The sequence below is a fragment of the Syzygium oleosum genome, unplaced genomic scaffold, assembly GCF_021117445.2.
Source record: "Syzygium oleosum isolate NSW1041296 unplaced genomic scaffold, Sole_v2.1 Sole_v2.13, whole genome shotgun sequence".
Taxonomy (NCBI): domain Eukaryota; kingdom Viridiplantae; phylum Streptophyta; class Magnoliopsida; order Myrtales; family Myrtaceae; genus Syzygium; species Syzygium oleosum.
In genome coordinates this window covers 6,930,962-6,951,256 of record NW_026607497.1, presented here as the reverse complement: position 1 = coordinate 6,951,256, position 20,295 = coordinate 6,930,962, and the positions used below count along the sequence as shown (strand labels likewise).

The following is a 20,295-nucleotide window of genomic DNA, read 5'->3' as shown; positions in this document are numbered from 1 at the left end:
CGAACCGCTCATGTTATGATTTTCTACATCCTTGAAAAGCAAGAACACAAATATTTGGTTCCCGACACAACTCAACAAATACCAACTCAATATTTGGTATCCGAACCCACCTGCTGGCGACTCTTACCAGCATATATACATATATCTTAATTCAGGGGGTGGGACGCCACTATGCCCTCTACTTTGACCGTGCAAGAGCTTAAACAGCTGGAGCCGATGATTCTAAGCCGCATAGGCTGGTGGCCACACCAAATTCTTTATTAACCTTTCAGTGTCCCTTTCAGTACTTAAAAATCAAACTTCAACCACTGTATACGAGCATAAATTAAAACATTACATAAATGTTGGTACAACACAACAACTCGCACATGCCGGCACTAATAGAAGGGAATATGTATCTTCGGTAATCATGGGAGCCAATTTCACAGCCCTAAGGATGAAACAGGGTGCTGTGACTGGATCCTCCGCTTTCTGAGGCGCTCCGCGATGATGAAAGCAAGCTCTAGAGACTGGGAAGCGTTCAGCCTGGGATCGCAATGGGTGTGGTAGCGCGAGCTGAGATCGTCGAACGTCACGGTTCGCGACCCGCCAATGCACTCGGTCACGTTCTGACCTGTCATCTCCAAGTGCACTCCTCCTGGATTGCTCCCTTCTTGTTCATGGACATCAAAGAATGCTCTCACCTCGGCCTGTCAAATGGTAATTGTTAAGAGGTGGTAAAAAGAAAAGGAAGACACTATAACACGAACAACACCATTTGATAATTGCAAAATAATTAAGTAGACTAATCAACAGCCCAAGCCATGATTTGCAAAAGTTCCCTCACTTCGAGTCAGCAATAATGCGTATGGTGGTTGTTGATTTAATCAACGTGGCGCTATCTGAAACAGCACATATCTAGGAGGAGGACCTTTTCCCAAATTGATGAAGATCCAACCAAATTATTGACAGGGATGTGCACCCAACAACCAAAGCAATACAGTTTCTTACTCAAATGATGGTTGGTTAAGAAATCTTGCGCAACTATTGCACCTAAACATAGATGTCATTTTCCCACCAACTTCACCTCATTCAACGAACCACCACTTGTGTCTCAACAAAATTTAATATGCATAATACAACCGCATAAAGCTCACCTACCTTGTAAATGAGATACTAGTCAATAATTCAAATAGTATAGATCCATCTTAGACAATGAACATCTCCATGAGACACGTTAATGTGTAGAAAACATAAACTGCAAATAAAGTGTACAAATCAATGGACGGTAGTAGCTAACTGGCTATCAGAGCAAATCATTTGCTACCTATCTACTGCTGAACAGGAAACCATACCATCTGATCACCTTCTTTGCCCAAAAGAAGAGGAGGAAGTGATAACCACAAGAAACTGCTTCCTCAAACCCAGTACTTTTCCCGACCAATTAAAAAAAAAAAACAGTACTTTTTGCTGTTGGAAAGGAAATCTTAAGCGAAAAAGGTGTACAATCTCAAGCTTCTTGCTCGCAAAATAATTGTCGAGTTGTACATATGTTAGATTTTCCTGATGCTTTCCTTCTAAAATGTATTGCATTCAAATCAATCCTTCCAAGATCCTATGCATTCGCTCAAAAGTTACACCAGGACTTCAAGTGGCATACAAAATTGACTACATTAACAAAATAATATGAAAATAGAAGAGTGAAGTAGCATACCCTTATGGCATCAAATGGGCGAGTCTTAAGACCACATGGAGCCTTGATGGTGTTCCCATGCATTGGATCGCTGACCCATGTAACAATTTGCCCCGCCCTACGGACAGCCCTGATAAGGTGCGGCAGCTTCACTCTCATGTTCTCAGCTCCCATTCTGGTAATAATTGTTATCCTTCCAGCTTTGTTTTGAGGATTCAAAATCTCAATGAGCTTAACTAACTCATTTGGATCCATCTTGTCACTCACCTGCAGCATAACATCAACCATGAATCCGACTGCCTCTGCGCTCGCAGATGTAGTAAGGAATAACAAGCCGAGTGGCAATCTTTTCCTTCAGATAAGCAGTATGACTTATCGATTGCTTACTGATAGCATAAAAAGTATGTTCGTCATGCTGTGGTGCTTATAATATTTAGAAAATAATGTGCATTGCCCAAGAACCACTTTCAACTAAAGCCCTCCTCCATTTTCAAATCTTGCCTGTTAATTCTTCATCTAAAGACTCCAGAAAGCAAGGTTCACCTGACTTTAAGTTTATTCAAATGTTGGCCAGTATTCGCTTTATAATAACTCTTCAGCCTGAGATGAGAAATGAAACAATTACCTTAATGCCCAAGGGATTGGCAATTCCTCTTAAAAATTCAACATGGGCACCATCCAGCTGTCGAGTACGTTCGCCAGCCCAAAGCATATGGGCAGAGCAGTCATAGTAAAGACCTGAAGTTGAGTCCATTCTAGTGAGCGACTGCTCATAGGGCAAGAGCAAGCACTCATGTGATGTCCAGAACTCAGTTGTAGTCATAATAGGATGGTCAACAGTAAGCCCAGCTGCGGACATAAACCCAAGAGCCTCATCGACTCGGTGAGCCAGCTCCCGGTACCTAGGGATAAAAAAAGAAACTCAGCAACATGCGATTAATCAAGCGTCTATCTTTATATTATTCCCTGATGTCAACGCTCACAATAAACTACCGCACAACAAGCAGAGCAAAACAGATACACATGTACTGCCGAAGCAGAATCTGTCCGGATTACTCGGTCCACCAGAAAGCTACAAACATAGAAGACGAGAGGGAACCGGTGAACCTGGTCCAGCTAACTGATTTGCATTTGACACCAACCAAATGCGAATAAATCAAAACCTTCCAAAAAATATTCATCAAATATAACGCAATTTCAAGTCCTTTAACCAGTATCTAGACGATCATATCCGTTAACTGATTATAAGCCCAATTCATCATTGATCCACCATACTAGAGCAGAAAATGTGTTGACAAAGAATGCAAACGTGGCCTGAAATTGAGGTTAATTTCATTGGTCTTTTCTTTTTTTTCTCCACTACAAATGCTTTCCAGCGCCAAAAATGGATTATCCGGTTGTGATTCCTTTTGCCCCCATAAAGTGAGCTCACTGCTTTTTCAAATACGATTCATTCATCAGGCCAAAGATTCCATCTTAGGAAACCTTCTCCTTAAAGCTAAATAGATCTAATAACAACCTAATCCAACTGGATTAATGTTAATCAATTATCCAAGCGCGGTAAAGTTTGGAAAAATCACCTGTCTCCTTGCTCGCTATGCTCGGTGAAATCCATATTCCACTGGGTGACCCTCTGCATGGCAGCATAACCTCCAGTTGCAAAAGCCCTCAATAGATTCAACGTAGCAGCAGATTGACAGTATGCTCTGATCATTCTCTGAGGATCAGGAATTCTTGATTTCTCATCAAACGCATCCCCATTCACATTATCGCCTCTATAACTCGGCAACTTCACCCCGTTCTTCTCCTCGAATGGGTCCGACCTCGGCTTCGCAAATTGACCAGCCATCCTTCCGACCTATACACCGATAATCATTCAAGCAACATCAGACCACCGGTGTCACTCAAAACTCTTAGACAGCGACCCAATGCGTATATTTCCATGTCCTAATAGCAACTATTGAAAAGTGAAGGGCAAAAGGAACAACTGAAATCGAATATCACGGCGCCGTCGCAGTGTCTCTGACCTTGACAACAGGCATTTGGCCTCCGAACATCAGGACAGCTCCCATCTGGAGCAGAATCCTGAAAGTATCACGGATGTTGTTCGCGTTGAACTCCTTGAAGCTCTCGGCGCAGTCGCCGCCCTGCAGGAGGAAGGCGTTCCCCATGGCGGCCTCCCCGAGCCGCTCCTCCAGGCTCCGCGCCTCCCCGGCGAACACGATCGGGGGAAAATCGTCGAGCGTCTTCAGCACCGACTCCAGCTCCGCCTGATCCGGGTACTCCGGCAGCTGCAGGGCCTTCTTCGACCTCCAGCTGTCGACGCTCCACCTCCCGGCGCCCACGGCGGCCTTCGCCGGGGCCGCGGGGGCGGGGATGGTGGGCGCCGCCGCCGCCGCCGCAGCCGACGACGACGACGGGGGGAGGGCGGAGCTCTTCAGCTGCGGCAGCTTATGCGCCTTGTCGGCGTTCTTGCCGGGCTCGGGGGAGTGGACGGCGGCGATGCGGAGGGGGACGGCGGCGGGCGCCGGCGCCGGGAGGGTCTTGGAGAAGGCCTTGGCGGGTATGATGGAGCTGCTGTAGGCGATCGCCATTGCTGCTTCCGCTCTTGGTTTTGTCCTTCCCTTTTCGGGGTGACGGCAATGCGGGTCGAGTTGGAGGAGAGGGAGATCGGAAGGGGAAGGCACGAGGGAGGTACCTGAAGAGGTGGGGAGAAACGGCCGGTCGTTTTTATAAAGGAGAAGGGAGGGAGGGGGGGGGGGGGGGGTTAGGTCAGGGTGGGGGTGGGGGGCGGGCGCGGCGGTGGAGATGGAGGGGTGGTGGTGGTGTCTGGTGGCGACGTGGGGGTAGTTGGAGACGATGGCACGGGGCGGTAATTCGAGCGAGTTGGTGGGGGTAGGGTGGGGAGGGGAACCGGTCAAGAAGTCAACGGGTTTGATCATCTCGGTCTGGGGGAGCGCTCTTTTCAATTACTTTTCGGAAAAATCTCCAGGCGCACCCAACTTCATTTTTTTTTTCTTTTTCTTTGGTTTTCTGAAAGAGGGGGGAAAAATGATAAAAAAAAAAAGGAAAATTAAAGGGGAAAAACTTTTCGCTTCACCTACTAAAAGCGCCACTCGATCGGCTCATTTTGGACTGCCGTTGTGGTCGCGGCTGCGCCGAGCCTCATTAGCCGGAGATCGTCGCCACTTGGGAGCTGGAGCTGGAGCTCGTCCGGGAATTTCAGGAATTCCGAACTCGAAGAACAATCGAAGGTGCGGGAATTATCAGATTCAGATCTAAAGTAAAAATAAAAAACAAAGAGCCAATTCAAGTGGGTTCGGCCTAATTCCAAAAAACAAAGCATCGATTTTATTTCAAGCGACAATTCTTGCTCAGACTTTTTTTTTTGTCTCATAAAAAATCACAAACTTTCCTTAAATCCAAAATCCGATCTGAACAATTTATAAAATTCACATCACGGGGCCAGGTTTGGGATTTGAGTAAAAGTTGGTGTTTTTTAATAAGATAAAAAAAAAATTCGGGCCAGAAATATCACTCTAGATAAATTAGCATTTTTTAAAATTAGCCCAAATCCTAAATTACTGATTTTCTTCGACAACCTACCATGATTTGACACATAATCCATTTGCCTTAACTAAGATGGGTTGAATCCATTCGACAAATTAGATCTACTTACGAATAATTGAAATGTTTACATATTGTTTAAATGGATCAGGTAAAAGTATAGATACGTTTTTTCACCAAGATTTTCAGATAGTCGCCGCCAATCAAACCAATCATTAAGAAAGGGAGTTTCGACAACTTATTTGCTCTCTTAAAGTCGGAATGAAAACTGCTCCGTGATAAATAGGTTAGCACAATGAAGACACGTTTCATTTCCCGTTTATCACCGGACGTGCTTGCTTTCAAATTGATTCCCATTCCGATTCCTCGAAATTCATTTGGACCCCTTCCGTTTCATTCCAATTTGCCTCAGCCTCACATACCAAACGGGACCTTAGAGTTTTACATCCCATACCCCTTCCTGTCTCTATTACGACTTCTTAAAATTAAAAGCTCCGGTAGAAACATATACTTGACGTGCGTTCTCTCGAGAGTTCCTTCGAAACATAATGGCTTTCGATTTATCTTCTAATTATCAAAGTGAAGGGGAGAAGGATATCGAGCAATTATGGACGAGTTAAGCTACTCGTAACTCTAATTTTGCGTTTTTTAAGGGTCGGTCATTTCGGAACTCACGTACGAAACTCCGTAAGCGTCTTGGCTTTGCTAAAAGCACCCCCAGTTCCGCCTCTTAACCAACTCTCTCCTTCACCTTCATTATACCAAAATGAAACAAACTTGTGCCGTCGACCTCACCCCCATCCCTATACCACGGAATCATCATCGCCACTCGTTGTCTAGGGGGGCTTGCTCGATGCAATAATCGAAAGAACGAGGTTAGGTGATGCAATTACATGGTGTCTCCTACGTAGTCAATGGCAAAGTGTCGAAGAAGATTGGATCGTGGAGATGAAGCCCATCGAGGGTTGGTGGTGAGTCGAGCTGCACGAGGCTTGAAACTCATTTGTCCCAATCGCTGACGATCCGCTGACACGGTCCAAAACGGGGTTTTGTTTTGGCTTTTATTGGTAAGCACGAAGGCTAATTAAAATTTGAACGTGTAAAGAGCATAATTCCTCCGAAGGGGGAAAAGATTCCTCGCGACCACGAGGGCTGTCTATCTAGACTTGCGAAATCATGGCGAATGTTGGGGAGGCCCACTGAAGTCACTTCAAGTCATGTAGTCACCAACCCTCTTCAATGAATAGCATGTGCAAATCAGAGGATCTTGCAAAAGGGTAAGGGGAATTAAGTCTCTGTAACCCTCCTTCCCTTGATTTAGGGAATGCAAATCAATTTCCCCAAAAGATCCACGAATGAACGTGGATTTGCGTACTGATAAGTGAAGCCCGTGACCTGGTTTCCAGCTTTTCTAGCATTAAGCTTATTTTTTGTAATAGGGCTAAAAATAATACAAGTTATTAATGAGCAGTTTATATTTCTGACCAAAAAAAAAAAAGGTGGATTTGTCAAAAGCAAAGGGCGTTTGGTTGATGGATTGAGCTTTGGAGGCCCGGTATCTCCTCGAGAAAGCTGAATCAAACATAACCTTAGTCCTATTTATAAAGCCTTTTACTCTCAAGAAGCACTAGTCTAATTATGATAAGGTGCATATAATTGCACTCATCCCTTTTTTCTTTAATCAATTTTTTTTTGTGTGTGTAAAACATTTAGCACTTATAATTAAGCAATCGGTATCTCTCTCCCCGACCTTTTTCCTCTACAATAAATTTGATTCCACGTTTCAATTATGGTCTTAACTAATTAGTTTGCACATGGCCGTGTCCAGGCTTCGACCAAGTAAACCGGGGCACGTCATGTTGCCAAAAGTCCTTTCACGCGCATAACTCATGCCCGTACGTGTTTATGCTCGTGCCTTGCTCGTACTAGATTGAGGATCATGCATTCGCTAAGTAAGGGTGTGTTTGTTTCACTGAAAAATTTTAGGACAAAGGAAAATGTTTAGTTTTCATTTGTTTCGTTAATAAGAAAAAGTGATTTTCTTTTTACCAGAAGGGGAAGTCGTTTTCCCTAAGTCCAAACTCATTTTCAATCCATGGAAAAAGTTTTTATAAATCGATTATTTTTCTGTCATCGAAACACCAGAAAGATAGAAAATAATTTTCCGAAAATTGTTTTTCTTCGAACAAACGGACTGTAAGTTTGTAATCATTACGGAGAATTTACGAGTCCATTTACAGTTTAAAGAGCTACAAAATACGAGAATAGTGTGACTTTCAAATATGGTCGGAGAATATGAGATGTAAATTGTAGAGGAAATAAGAGAACTAAGATCATTCCTAAATTTCTAAGGGTTGCAAATTCAAATATTTGGAATTTAGAAGGGCCACCATCTAGTGCAAGAGATGAAATATTTCGTCGTCACCATACCCACCAGAACGGTCTATGCTACTGTCACCCTCGACGAGAATTAGTCGGGTACTCAAAGAGTTCTGCACAACTCATTGAGACATAAAAAGGAAAGGAAAAACCGGCAAAAGTAAAACAATTTAGAGCAATCATGTAGCAAAAAGTTGAGTCGTCTTTAGGATATTATGGCAAATGTCAAGCACATATAGTTAACGGACGAAGAGGAACGAGCATTCATAGCCAATTAATAGAGTTAGGGCATCTGTCATCTCCATTCTAAATCTTTCCTTTTCTTATACTTACCAAGAAGTTGTTTTCTTGATAGACGCGTGTATCTACAAAGCCTTCACGTGTCGGTTTGTGACATCCACACAACTTAATTTGGTGATGATGAATCACCGCTAACCAACAAGCAAAACATGGTTTATTGTCTCAAGTATCCCTTGTCTTCTTTTTGAGCACAAAGTGATTTCTGAAAGATAAGATCAAAGAAAAAGTGGCTTAAAAGTTGGTTTAGGACAAGACTATGGGCACAAGTGGTTAGAAGGTATACACGCAAGAATCTGCAATTCCTAGCATAAGCTCCTAATCTAGCAGATAAATTCTAGTTGCAAGGTACCACAAGCCACAGAAAACATACCAATCATTCATCAGAGCTAAATATTGGCATCAGAGAGAACATGAAGTAGGTATCTTAAAGATATTAGGCCAGAAAATCCTAGTAATAGAAGAGCAACCCATTTCCTAGCAAGGACACTAGGACTATACTTATTAAGCATGTCCAGCCTAATAATAGACCCACCCACTCCTGCAAATGACCTTAAACTCAAGATCTTAGAAGTCATACATCGCAGCCAAAACATCATCCACATGCATGTTATAGTTCCTGCTCGTGCGGGCTCCAGACAGCCGAGGAAAGTCTTCGGGATTCGAATCAGTCCAGCAGCAGCATATCCATTTCACAACTCATATTTTAATGGGCTGAGTCATTATATGGGTTTGCTACATTTAGTAAATATGTAATAAATAGGTTTAAAATGGTAAAGCCCAAACAAATATGTGTGTTAAATGGGTTCATAGTTTACCCAAACCCAATCCACTTTTGTGACTCTTTTTTCACCCGCTATGAGAAAAAAATGGATTCATCGGACTATTCCAAGTAAGCCGGCAACACATAAAACAAACAAATTATTCAAACAAATTACAAAAACAATTACCACCAAACAACAGACATTGACAAATATTATTGTATTAAATAATTAATACAAAATTAAACCAACGGAGGAAGACAAAAATAATCCGGCATTTAACAAACAATTAAAAAAAAAAACAGGAAATTATCACGTCAAAAAAGTATGGGGTAAATTATCACACGTACCAATTTGAGGTTTTTCGCGGTATTAACCGTTATTAAAAATATCAAGACGGCTTCTTGTTTCCCAAATATTTTTTATTTTTATTAATCTTGTAAGTTTCTTCTGTTAATTATTGGGATATATCTTTCCTTGGTTGCATTTGGCATTGTTTATTTTATGCAAAATTCTAATCTTAGTTCTTGTTATTGCAATTCATGGTCAGCATAAATCATTTTCTTCAATATCTTATATTCCATTTAATTAAAATTTCAATTTTGCCATGTTATTTGTTGTTGTAATTTTATAAATTGACTACCAAGTACTAACGTTATCTTATTCTTCATCGTGAAACCATACAAAAATTGCAAATTCTATGCAATGTTGAAAGCCAATTCTTTAGCATCTTATAGTCGAAATAGCGATTTTATCCAAATAACATATACACATGATGAACTTAATTTAGGTGGGACCATTTTCAACTCAACTCAAACCCGACGCGATATCCCATTTGACAGCCCTAATTCCCAGTAATCCTCATCAATAGAAGGCCCTAGAATCTTCAATTTGAGCAACCTATCTTTGAGTGACTTCTCGTCCAGTTTCCCATCCCGGCAACTCGTAATGTCCAATAGCTCGAGCTCAGGGCAGCCCAAAAGGATCGCGAGAGCACTTTCTATGGTGATGAATTGGCCCGACATCTCGAGGTGCTTCAGCTTCGGCATTGCGGCGGAAATAGCGTGCACCTTCTTGTTTCCCGAGCTACTGTTGGGTATAATATCCAGCATACACATTGCGGCACAGTGTGGCGAAGTGCTCTACAATTCTTTGCAATAGCCTCGACGGCAGAAGCTCCAACCCTGTAGCAGAAGCACAGGTCCAGAGAAGCGAGCGTACTAATTTTCGCAGCAATATGTTCAGCTACTGCAAGAGTCAGTATCTGGCACCTTCAATGTCTTAAGAGAACTTACACTGCCTAAAAGAAAAGGAGGAACATAATCGACCAAAAGCTCGACGACAAGCAACCGAGATTTCGCAACTAGTCGGAAATAGACCATATGTCACAAACTCATACAGTCCATCACGTAGGAGTTAACTATTTGTTATTCGCGTCTGCTATTTTCGCTCATTTTCTTTTCGTCTTCTTTCCTTGCTTAATATGGAATTACAAACCAAATTGTAAAGGGAGTGAAAGGAACGACCGATCACCAAAGAAACCGAAAATGCCGTCGCTCGGGTGCCTGAAGAAGCATAAACAAATCATTCGGAAAGATGTAGGCCACCGGCCCACGCACCATTTCTCGAGGTTCATCTCTTGCCGAAGGTCGGGTGCACTCGCTGCTACGCGCCATGCTTTGCAGACTCTAGGTATGACCGTCAGCTTCTCGCGAAGCAGATAGATCTTTTAAGTTCAGCCCTAACGCATCAGGTATCAATTCATTGCAGGGTCGATACCTACGTGTTTGCTTCATTTATGCTATAACATCAAAGGATTTAAATATTAAGAGGAAAGCTCAATCCCAAATCCATGTAACAAGGATCGGTAAACATGCAATGACATACGACAGCGGAGAGGATGTGAACTCCAAAACGCGATTTCGAATGGCCCGCGCCTAAAATTTGCGAATGGTTGTCCGCTTTTTACTTTGATTTCTTTAATCATGATACTAATTCCCAAGTAGGGGTGTCAAACAGGTGGGTTGGGTTAGGTCGGGTCGAGTCGGGTCGAAAATGGTCTGATCCATATTGACCCATGTAACCTGTTTTGACCCATATTCATATAGTGTAAATCTAACGACCTATACCTGACTCAACCCGTATTCTAAAAGATTTTAATATAAAATTCAATTTAGAAAAAAACTTGTTTCTTAATATTTTTATATTGCTAAAATGCTTCAATGCAATACAAAATAAGTGAACAATTTTTATAATTAAAAAAATTATATTTTTATTTATCTTTAATTTTTTCTTTTTTCGTTTTTAAAAATGAAAATTTTAATTATTTTTCTTTTTCCTTTTTCTTCGGCCAGCCGCTGGCGACGACCGGCAGTAGGCGAGCTCGCCAATCTGGCTAAGCTCGAGTTTGACGGACGAGCTTGAGCTCCCGATCTAGACGAGCCTCGGCTCACCGGAATCTGGCGAGCTCGAGCTCGCCGATCTGGACAAGCCTTGAGCTCGCCGATCTGGACGAGTTGGAGCTCGCCTATGGCCGGTCGCCGGCCGTCGCTGTGGCCGACGACCGGCCGAAGAAGAAGGAAATAGAAAAAGAAAAAAAATGAAAAAGAAAAAAATGAAAAGAAAAGAAAAAAGAAAAAGAAAAAGTAATTAAAATTCGATTTTTTTAAAAATAAAATAATAAAATTTTTATTTTTTAATGACGCTTAAGCTATTTACCTACAAGGCTACAAGTTCATAACTTAAATGGGTCAAATATGGGTTTGTAAAAATTTATATTTTTTAATAAAAAATAAAAAAATATTACACTTAAGCTATTTACCCTATAAGGCTACAAGTTAATAACTTAAATGAGACGAATATGGGTTTGCAAACCCATATTCAGCCCATATTCGACCCATATAAACTTGAGCTTTAATGTTGCAAACTCATTTTGACATGTTTTCAAAATTTCAAATGACCTATATTCAACCTGGACCCACAAAAAATGAGTTAATAAATGGGTTTCTGTCCCATATTGTCACCTCTATTCCCAAGTAATCATTCGCTGAATTCTTTGAAAATTAGTCACAATCGATGTGCAACTAACCACTAAAAAATCATAATGCACCGGAAGCCATCTCATTCCCAAATTGAGTTCCATCATCATTAGGCGAGTCTAGGGGCCCGTTTGGCAATGTGCCAAACAGTGAAAATTTCTGTTCTTTTGTTCACAGAAATAGTTTGGGAACAGAAATGCGTTTGGTAAACTTTTTGTTCCAGGGCACATTTTTGCAAAAATTTGTGCCGAGAAACAGTTTTGGAAGAGAAATAAGAAATAAAAAAAAGTTGCTTTTTGTTTCTCGGCATAATTTTGAGAATCAGTTTTTTTTCTTCTTTTTCTTTTTTTTCTTTTCTTATTTTTGTGTTGTTCTTCCCTGGGCCGGGCTCGGCCGGCCGATCGGGGCGCGGCCAGCGGCCGGCCACGGCCCCGAAGGCGGCGAGGGCCGTGACGCCCTCGCGGGCGAGGGTGAGGGTGGACCCTCGCCGGCCCTGGGTCATGGCCGGTTCTGCCGGCCGCCGGCGACCGGCCATGGCTAAAGAAAAAAATAGGTAGAAAGAAAAAAAAAATTTAAACAATTCAAAATATTATTAAAATATTATTTGGGAACAGAAATTTTGTGTAGTTACCAAACACATTTATGTTCTTTTCTACTCTAGGAATAGAAATTTTGGATAGTTTATCAAACGCCTTCAAATATTCAGAAATTGTTTCCGGGCACAGAATAAAAAAAAAATCATTTTTGTTCAGAAATAGTTCTCGGACATAGAATGGTATTCATGCGCACCCTAGATCAACTCGAAGGTTGGGCTGAATATGTCGCCCAAGTCCGTCCATAATTTAAGACATATATAGGAATCTTTGGCCAAGCTGGACCGGGCCAAAGTTGGGCCGGCTGCACTTTCTAATGAAAGGACTTGGTCAAACAGGCTCATTTGTATTTCAGATCCGGGCGGGCCGAGCGGGCCTATTTGCCTTCTGGCAATATTGGTCTTTAAACTGTTACAAAAATCGTGTCAACTCAGCAAATATGAACTTTTTTAGGGGTCTTTCTTTGCATAATTATACACGGGCTTTTGATGAGTATGAAGTCTCGTTTTATAAATAAATTAGCAAGTGGTATGAACTTCAATAGTGGCACACAAATCAAAAGTGACTATCATGCATATACTTATGTGCATCCGCTAAGGTTCCATAAAATATAAATATTTGCATTGCTGTTAAACTTTTGCCTTGTGGATAGCCATTAGCATGCTTCCTCGGTCTAATTTGTCGATCATGCGAATTAGTCAAAAGGAAAGAATTCATTTAATTTACACAATAATATGTTTCTGCTAACTACAGGTATACTGGAAAAGCCGTCACTACACATACGTATATGTGTGTAAAAAATGAATAGCATGTTTTAATAAAGAAAGAAACGATGCGATGCGATTGGAGGAATAACGGTGCACGATTGTGTTTGTCAATTTAAGTTACCATTTCCTCCGTTATTGATAACATATGGTTATTATTCATTTTTACAATATGTATGAACTTTTGACTGAAATCTTGGGTGAAATTTTGCAAATTGAAAGATGTGTTCAAATTTACTTTACAAAATAAAGAGACACGAGTGGGAAAGGCGAAAGATGGTATTTAGTATGGTCATCATCCCTTTAAGGTTTAATATTAGGGTCCACGGTGGTTATTCGATTTGAATTATAAGTAGTCATGCCAAACTCTAAATTCTAATGTTAATGAGTCCGTCTTCACAGTTTATGAGCGTATCAGAAGCCGAGAAGTCTTTTCATACATAATGAACAATATTCATTGCATGAATAGATCCTAGCATCATTCATGACATAAACTTATGACCTTGCATTCGACATGACACAGGATTGATGTATAAAGTTGGTTTTTTTTGTCTATTTTATAATAAATGGAAGTTTTCGTTTTTCCATAAATCAAATTATTCACCAACCCATGATTGGTCGAACCGGCCGGTGTGAGGGTTTCCAGAAGTAGAGATACTTTCCCATATTATTGCAACTTTCTATGCATTTTTACATTCCTTCTCATTTGAATAACAAATTAACTAGAATTCAGCAAACATTTCCTCTAATGCTCATACCTACGAACTCCTTTTGGACTTTCAGTGTTGCGATTCACACGAGGGTCTCGCACGCGGAGGTCTTCCGGTCCCACATGGCCGGCAACAGAAACTTGCGGCCATTGACGCCGATCGCATTGTAACTCGCCCCCGTCGTCTTGTCCACCAGGACTTGGCCAGGATACCCCGGGTACGCGCCCTTCCCGAAGATCCCCGTGCATGCGCTCACCGCCTCCAGCGGCGCCCCGGCCACCCCCTGGTAGTACCCGTTGTTGAACGGGTTCGTCACGGCCCCAGCCAGCACCGTCGCCAGGTTGATCACCATCCCGTCGACCCCGACGTCGCCGTTGGGCGCCACCAGTGGCGGCGTCTGCGGACCGTACTGCGGCTGGTGGAACGGCCAGGCGCACTGCCCCGGGCACTGGCTGACCGCGTTCCCCACCCACGCGTACGTGAACTTGGCCTTCCCGGCCGCGCCGGAGCCGTGGGTACCGCACCGGCTCATGCAGAAACCGTCGATCGCCACGTCGGTTGAGGTCAGCACGAGGTTGATGGCGAGCGCCCTGGTCTTGATGCTCTTGTAGCCGGCCTTAGAAGCCAGAGCCGCCAGTTGCCCCATCTGCAACGACTTGCCGAGGGAGTAACTCTCGTCGAGGATCTGGACCCCGACGGCGAGGTTGGAAGGGCCGCCCTTGTAGCGGGCGGTTGTGCGCCACCACGAGGAGACGGAGGGGGGCGGGGAGGTGGCCGTGGCGGAGAGGGAGTGGAGGAAGTCGAGGATGACGGAGCGCTGGGCGGGGGAGAAGGCGCCGTACCAGAGGAGGTTGAGGGTGACGTTGCCCTTGAGGAGGGGGCCGTTGTGGTACTTGAGGACGAGGGGCTGCTCCTGGACGAGAGCGGAGGCTGCTGGGCGCGGGCCGAGGCTGGAGAGGATCACAAGGACAGGTAAAGCGAGGCTCGCAAAGTTACTGCGGCTTGAAGAAGCCATTTTTTCTGAGAGGACAAGTACGAGAAGGAGGAAGAAGATGAGAGAACGAGAGATTGATTTGCTTCTGCTTGGTTGATGAGTGAGGGAGGGGGAGCGGTGATGTATTTATACGGAGGAGGAAGGGGGGAGTGAGTGCGTGCGTGGGGGCAGGTGGCATAGCTGGCTTTGAAAGAGAAAAGAGAGGGAGGAAGCATCTCAGGAACGAGAGAAGAGAAGACGCGTCGGATTGGTTTGACGGGTTTGGAGGGTCAAAAGGGTGTTGCCGCTTTTTGCTGGGTGTTCGAGCTGGGTCCGACATTTTCTGGGACAGCACAAGAAAACACGACTTTAATAGGATGCTCGAATGAATATTGGCATATTGCTACGCCCGTGCCGGGCATTTTCTTGGGGGTGACAAGGTTCTTGTTCTGATCCACTGGGAGACAGATTGCTATTGTATAATGGGATCATTTTTTAATAGATGCATTATAACCTGGTGACTGAATAAAATATATTGGAATTCATTACTAATCCACGGCTAGGCTTACTGAATTGAACCTACTTGTGTACTCCAAATCTGGTTTTGTTGAACGACAAAACTACTCCAATTTTAATTAGAGAAATGCCTTTTTTCTCCGGTCCACCACCAATAAACTTTTGCAGATAATTATAGTCAGTCATGTTTGAAGCCAAAAGCTAATGGCATTATTTCAGCTCTGAATATTTTCACCGCGAGGATGCACGTGTGAATTATATTAGAAAAATCTCACATCAAAAAATTGGTATGATGTGATGTAGAGCAGTTAATATATACTAGTTGGCCTATAACCCACTTGCTTAAGCTTTTGAGTAAAGATGGATCAAACTGAATATGTTAACAGGTTTGGACTTGGCCTCCCATGCAGGTAGGTATGGGGATAGCTATGGATTTGGGCTCGCGATCAGGTGGTTGACCATAACCACTATGATGTGGAGAAGTTGTCATTTACGTGCGTTCCCCAATAATAGTTGATTATGTTGTTTTTATGGTGGGTTAATAGACCAACGAATGTGAGCAAAACGAGATATGTATCTTCCGTTCATGTATCTCATTAATTCATGTATATCTCGAGTTCATGTATTTCTTGGATTCGTGTATCTACTTAATTCATGTATCTCCTAGATTCTTGTATCTATTTAATTTTTAGTTCATGTATCGTTTCTGTACATGAATTCTAAAATTCTATAAATAGAGTTGAAATTCTTCATTCCAAGCAAGGTTTGAAAACACCTACATCTCCTCTCTTCAATTTTCTCTAAGTGTGCTGGTTTCAAGAAGTGTTCAACAGAGTCCTGTTTGCATAGTGCTAATTCAAACGGGTTCGAGGTTCTATATCTTGGGAGGCATAGTTCGTGAAGCTGCTTAGCACCGTTGGCAGGAACTAATCGCCTTAAGGAGATTTGGTTAGCCGTACCTCACCTCCTGTTTATTTTGTCATCGCTTTCTCGGATTTATTCTTTTTCTGATTACAACAAACAGTGTTACGTATATTCTTCCCCCAATACGTAAATTCTTCTTCTCCTTTTTCTTCTTCTATTTTTCCAACAATCTTAAGGCAGTTATCTTGGAATTTACTGTTTGTTGGGTTCATTTGAAAATCGAGATGGTTGATAACAATCAAGTACCTAATGATGTTCGGAATATTTTTGGAGACGTTCCTATGGTTGTTTCGATTGATGAGATTCAAACCTCGTGGTCTGGTGTTGTGGTAGCAAATGCTGCGAGCCTTTAGGCTGAAACCATTTATGGTGGTATGGGTGCAAGTCGTTTGACTGAAATACTTGGGACCGTTTTTCAAAACAGTGCAGGCCTGGCTTGTGGATCAATTTCGAGAGGAATGGCTCAACAGGCTTTGCCTAGTTTGATGGTACCACCTCTAGTAATACCGAATGAGAAACCGGAGAAATTCACCGGTGTGGGCTTTAAGCAGTGGCAGCAGGAAGATAATGAGAAACTGACCGCTGTGGTGGTATCTGAGGTATTTTTGGTGTCAAACAATACCGATTGGTAGTTGGACACAGGTGCCACAAATCACATTTTTGTTGATAAACACATGTTCTCGTTTTACGAGAAAGCTGATGAAGATGAGATAATTTATATTGTTAATACTACATTAGCAAAAGTCACTTCACCTCCGGCAAGGAGATCATCCTGCAAAATGTGCTGCATGTACCGGAGATACGGAAGAATCTCATTTATGGCCCCATACTTGTCAAGAAGGGTTTCAAAATTGTATTTGAATCTGACAAGTTTGTACTTTCCAAATGGGGGATGTATGTGGGGAAAGGGTATTTGTATAATGACATGTTCAAAGCTAATGTGGCTGTCATTGATTTAACCGTAAATTCTTGTACCCAAAGACTATTAATAAAGAAAAGTCTTCAGTTTACACTGTTGTGTCTCATTATCTACTGCATAGTAGATTAGAACATGTAAACTATGGTACAATGAATAAATTAGCAAACTTGGAGCTAATTCTAAGGTTTTAGTTGGATGCCCGTTACAAGTGTGAGACTTGTGTTGAGGCTAAGTTTGCTAATAAATATTTCAAATCGATTGAAAGAACGAGTGAACCTCTACAACTAATCCATAATGATCTATGTGATTTAAAGTTTGTAGAAAGTAGAGGTGGAAAGAAATACTTCATCACTTTTATAGATGACTGTACTCGATTTTACTATATTTATTTATTAACTAGCAAAGACGAGGCTATAAGCATGTTTATCAAGTATAAAAATGAGGTCGAGAACCAACTTGATGGACGAATCAAAGTGCTTTGGTCTGATAGAGGAGGAGAATACAATTCTTCCAATTTAAAAAAGTTGTGTGCTAGTTTGGGGATAATTCTCCAAACAACGGCACCTTATACTCTGTAGCAAAATGGAGTTGCTGAACGGAAGAATAGGACTCTAAAGGAGATGGCTAACGCCATGCTCTTAAGTTCGGATTTACCTCAAAATTTGTGGGGGGAGGCAATTTTAACTGCGAACTACATTTTAAATAAAGTGCCCCATAAGAAGACAGGTAAAACTCCATATGAATTATGGAATGGAAGGTTACCATCCTACAATTTTTTGAAAGTGTGGGGGTGCCTAGCCAAGGTGGCAATTCCTCCTCCTAAACAAACTTGGTCGGGACCTAAAACGGTGGATTGCGTATTCATCAATTATGCTCAAAATAGCAGCGCATACAGATTTTTGGTTCATAAATTTGAAAATGTGGAAATCTATACCAATACTATCTTAAAATCAAGGGATGCTGAATTCTTTGAGAATGTATATCCTACGAAAAGAAATCAGGGTGAACCTTCTTAGAAGAGAATTAAAAATCCATAATCTGAGAATGAGGAAGTTGAAGCCAAAGAAGCCGAACTTCGAAGGAGTAAGAGGTCATGAATTGAAAATCTTTCGGACCTGATTTTCTGACATACATGTTAAAAGGTGAGCCTCAAACGTTTCAAGAGACAATGTCAACTCCAGATGCTCCTTACTGGAAAGAAGCCGCTGACAATGAAATTGATTCTATCCTAAGTAATCACACTTGGGAATTGATTGATCTTTCGTCAGGAAATAAACCAATTAGATGTAAATGGATCATCAAAAAGAAGCGTAAAGCTGATGGTTCCATAAATAAGTATAAAGCAAGGCTTGTTGCCAAAGGGTTTAGACAAAGAGATGGTCTAAACTACTTTGATACTTATTCACCTGTAACGAGAATAACATCTGTTAGGATGTTGATTGCTATAGCTTTGCTACACAATTTGCAGGTATATCAAATGGATGCGAAAACTGCATTCTTGAATGGTGATCTTGACGAGGAGATTTATGTGGAACAACTTGAAGGATTCAAAGTCAAAAGACAAGAACACAAAGTATGTAAACTTGTCAAATCATTCTATGGACTTAAACATGCTCCTAAGCAATGGCATGAGAAGTTTGACCGTGTGATGATCCAAAATGGATATAGAATCAATGAGTGTGACAATTGTGTATACACTAAATCCACAACCGTTGGATGTGTACTTATTTGTCTATATGTCGATGACTTGTTATTTTTGGAGATAACACTGAGGTTATCCAAATCACCAAGAATGTTCTCAAGAAGAACTTTGAGATGAAAGACTTAGGTGTTGCAGATGTTATACTCGACATCAAAATTCTAAGGAATACTGAAGTTTAGGTTTAACACAATCTCATTACATTAAAAAGGTAATTGAGAGGTTTAAAGGGTTCGGTATTAATGATACGAATAATCATTTTCTTCCACACCTAACTTTAAGAAAGAATACTGAAAACAGTATTAGGTAGCTAGAGTACTCTCAAGTGATTGGCAGCATCATGTACATCATGAATTGCACTAGACTGGATATTTCGCACTCTGTAGGAAAACTGAGCCGATATACAAGTAATCCTAGTTATGAGCATTGGAATACTCTTTTGAGAGTGTTGGGTTATTTGCAAAAAACTAAAGACTATGTTCTGCAATATGACAAATATCCAGCTGTTTTGGACAGTTACTCTGATGCCAACTAGATTTCGGATTCCGATGAATCGAAATCGACTAGCGGATATGTGTTCACGCTAGGAGGTGCCGCAGTATCGTGGAAATCCTCAAAGCAAACTCTAATAGCACGCTCCATAATGGAATCAGAGTTTGTTGCTTTGGATAAAACTGCTGAAGAAGCAGAGTGTCTTCGACAGTTTCTAGAGGATGTTCCGTTGTGGCCAAAACCTGTGCCTCCGATATGCATTCATTGTGACAATCAAGTAGCGATTGCAAGGGCACAAAATGTAATATATAACGGTAAGTCTAGACACATTCGTCGTAGATATAATACCGTAAGGCAGTTGCTCTCGAATGGAATAATTTCTTTGGACTTTGTGAAGTCAAAGGAAAATATTGCGGATCCGCTAACAAAAGGTTTGTTGAGAGAGTAGGTAAACTGCGCATCGAGGGGAATGGGGTTAAAAGCCTTAACTCAATAAAGAGGTTCAGGGTGGAAACCTAACCTAGCGATTAGAGATCCCATGGACTGGGTTCAATAGGACAACACAAATTTTGGAAACTTTAGTGTGCGCACTGTCTCCCACTCCTATGATGCAACGGTGCTTCCTAGAGTGTTTAAAGGGTACGCTATGCGTTTAATGATTCCTATAGCTAGGAATTCAACATCCTAGTAAGGTGTGGTAGGATACCTTCTATAGGAATGCACCTATATGCGTGGAGCTAGCCGACTCTATGAAAATCTTTAAAGGCTAGATTTTCTAAAGCACGCATGAATCCTAAGAGGTTCAGGGCCGAAAGAATGAATGCAATCGAGAATTAATCTTGATTCGGAAATACTCTGTGTGAGGTCTATTGTCTGGGCTTACACCAACAACTGGCGGTTCAAGGCCTAGTCCATCGACTGGTTAAGTACGTTCGATAGGCTTTTACTAAAGAAGGTTCAAAGCAAAAGCTACATATCTTGATGCAGTGTA

At 41.9% G+C, this 20,295-nt stretch overlaps 2 protein-coding genes across 2 annotated transcripts; both read right to left on the bottom strand.

Annotated features, from left to right (window-relative positions):
- Positions 1 to 220: 220 nt before the first annotated feature.
- LOC115675804 (phospho-2-dehydro-3-deoxyheptonate aldolase 1, chloroplastic-like) lies at positions 221 to 4,418 on the bottom strand. The gene is made up of 5 exons (XM_030598583.2): positions 3,700 to 4,418; positions 3,253 to 3,530; positions 2,298 to 2,574; positions 1,694 to 1,939; positions 221 to 689 (listed from the first exon to the last, which is right to left on the bottom strand). The coding sequence occupies exons 1-5, from the start codon at positions 4,264 to 4,266 to the stop codon at positions 423 to 425; spliced, it is 1,635 nt and encodes a 544-aa protein (XP_030454443.1). The 5' UTR covers positions 4,267 to 4,418; the 3' UTR covers positions 221 to 422.
- A 9,302-nt stretch (positions 4,419 to 13,720) lies between these two features.
- Positions 13,721 to 14,888, bottom strand: LOC115675845 (protein EXORDIUM-like 2). The gene has a single exon (XM_030598623.2). The coding sequence runs from the start codon at positions 14,794 to 14,796 to the stop codon at positions 13,864 to 13,866; it is 933 nt and encodes a 310-aa protein (XP_030454483.2). The 5' UTR covers positions 14,797 to 14,888; the 3' UTR covers positions 13,721 to 13,863.
- Between the last annotated feature and the right edge of the window lie 5,407 nt (positions 14,889 to 20,295).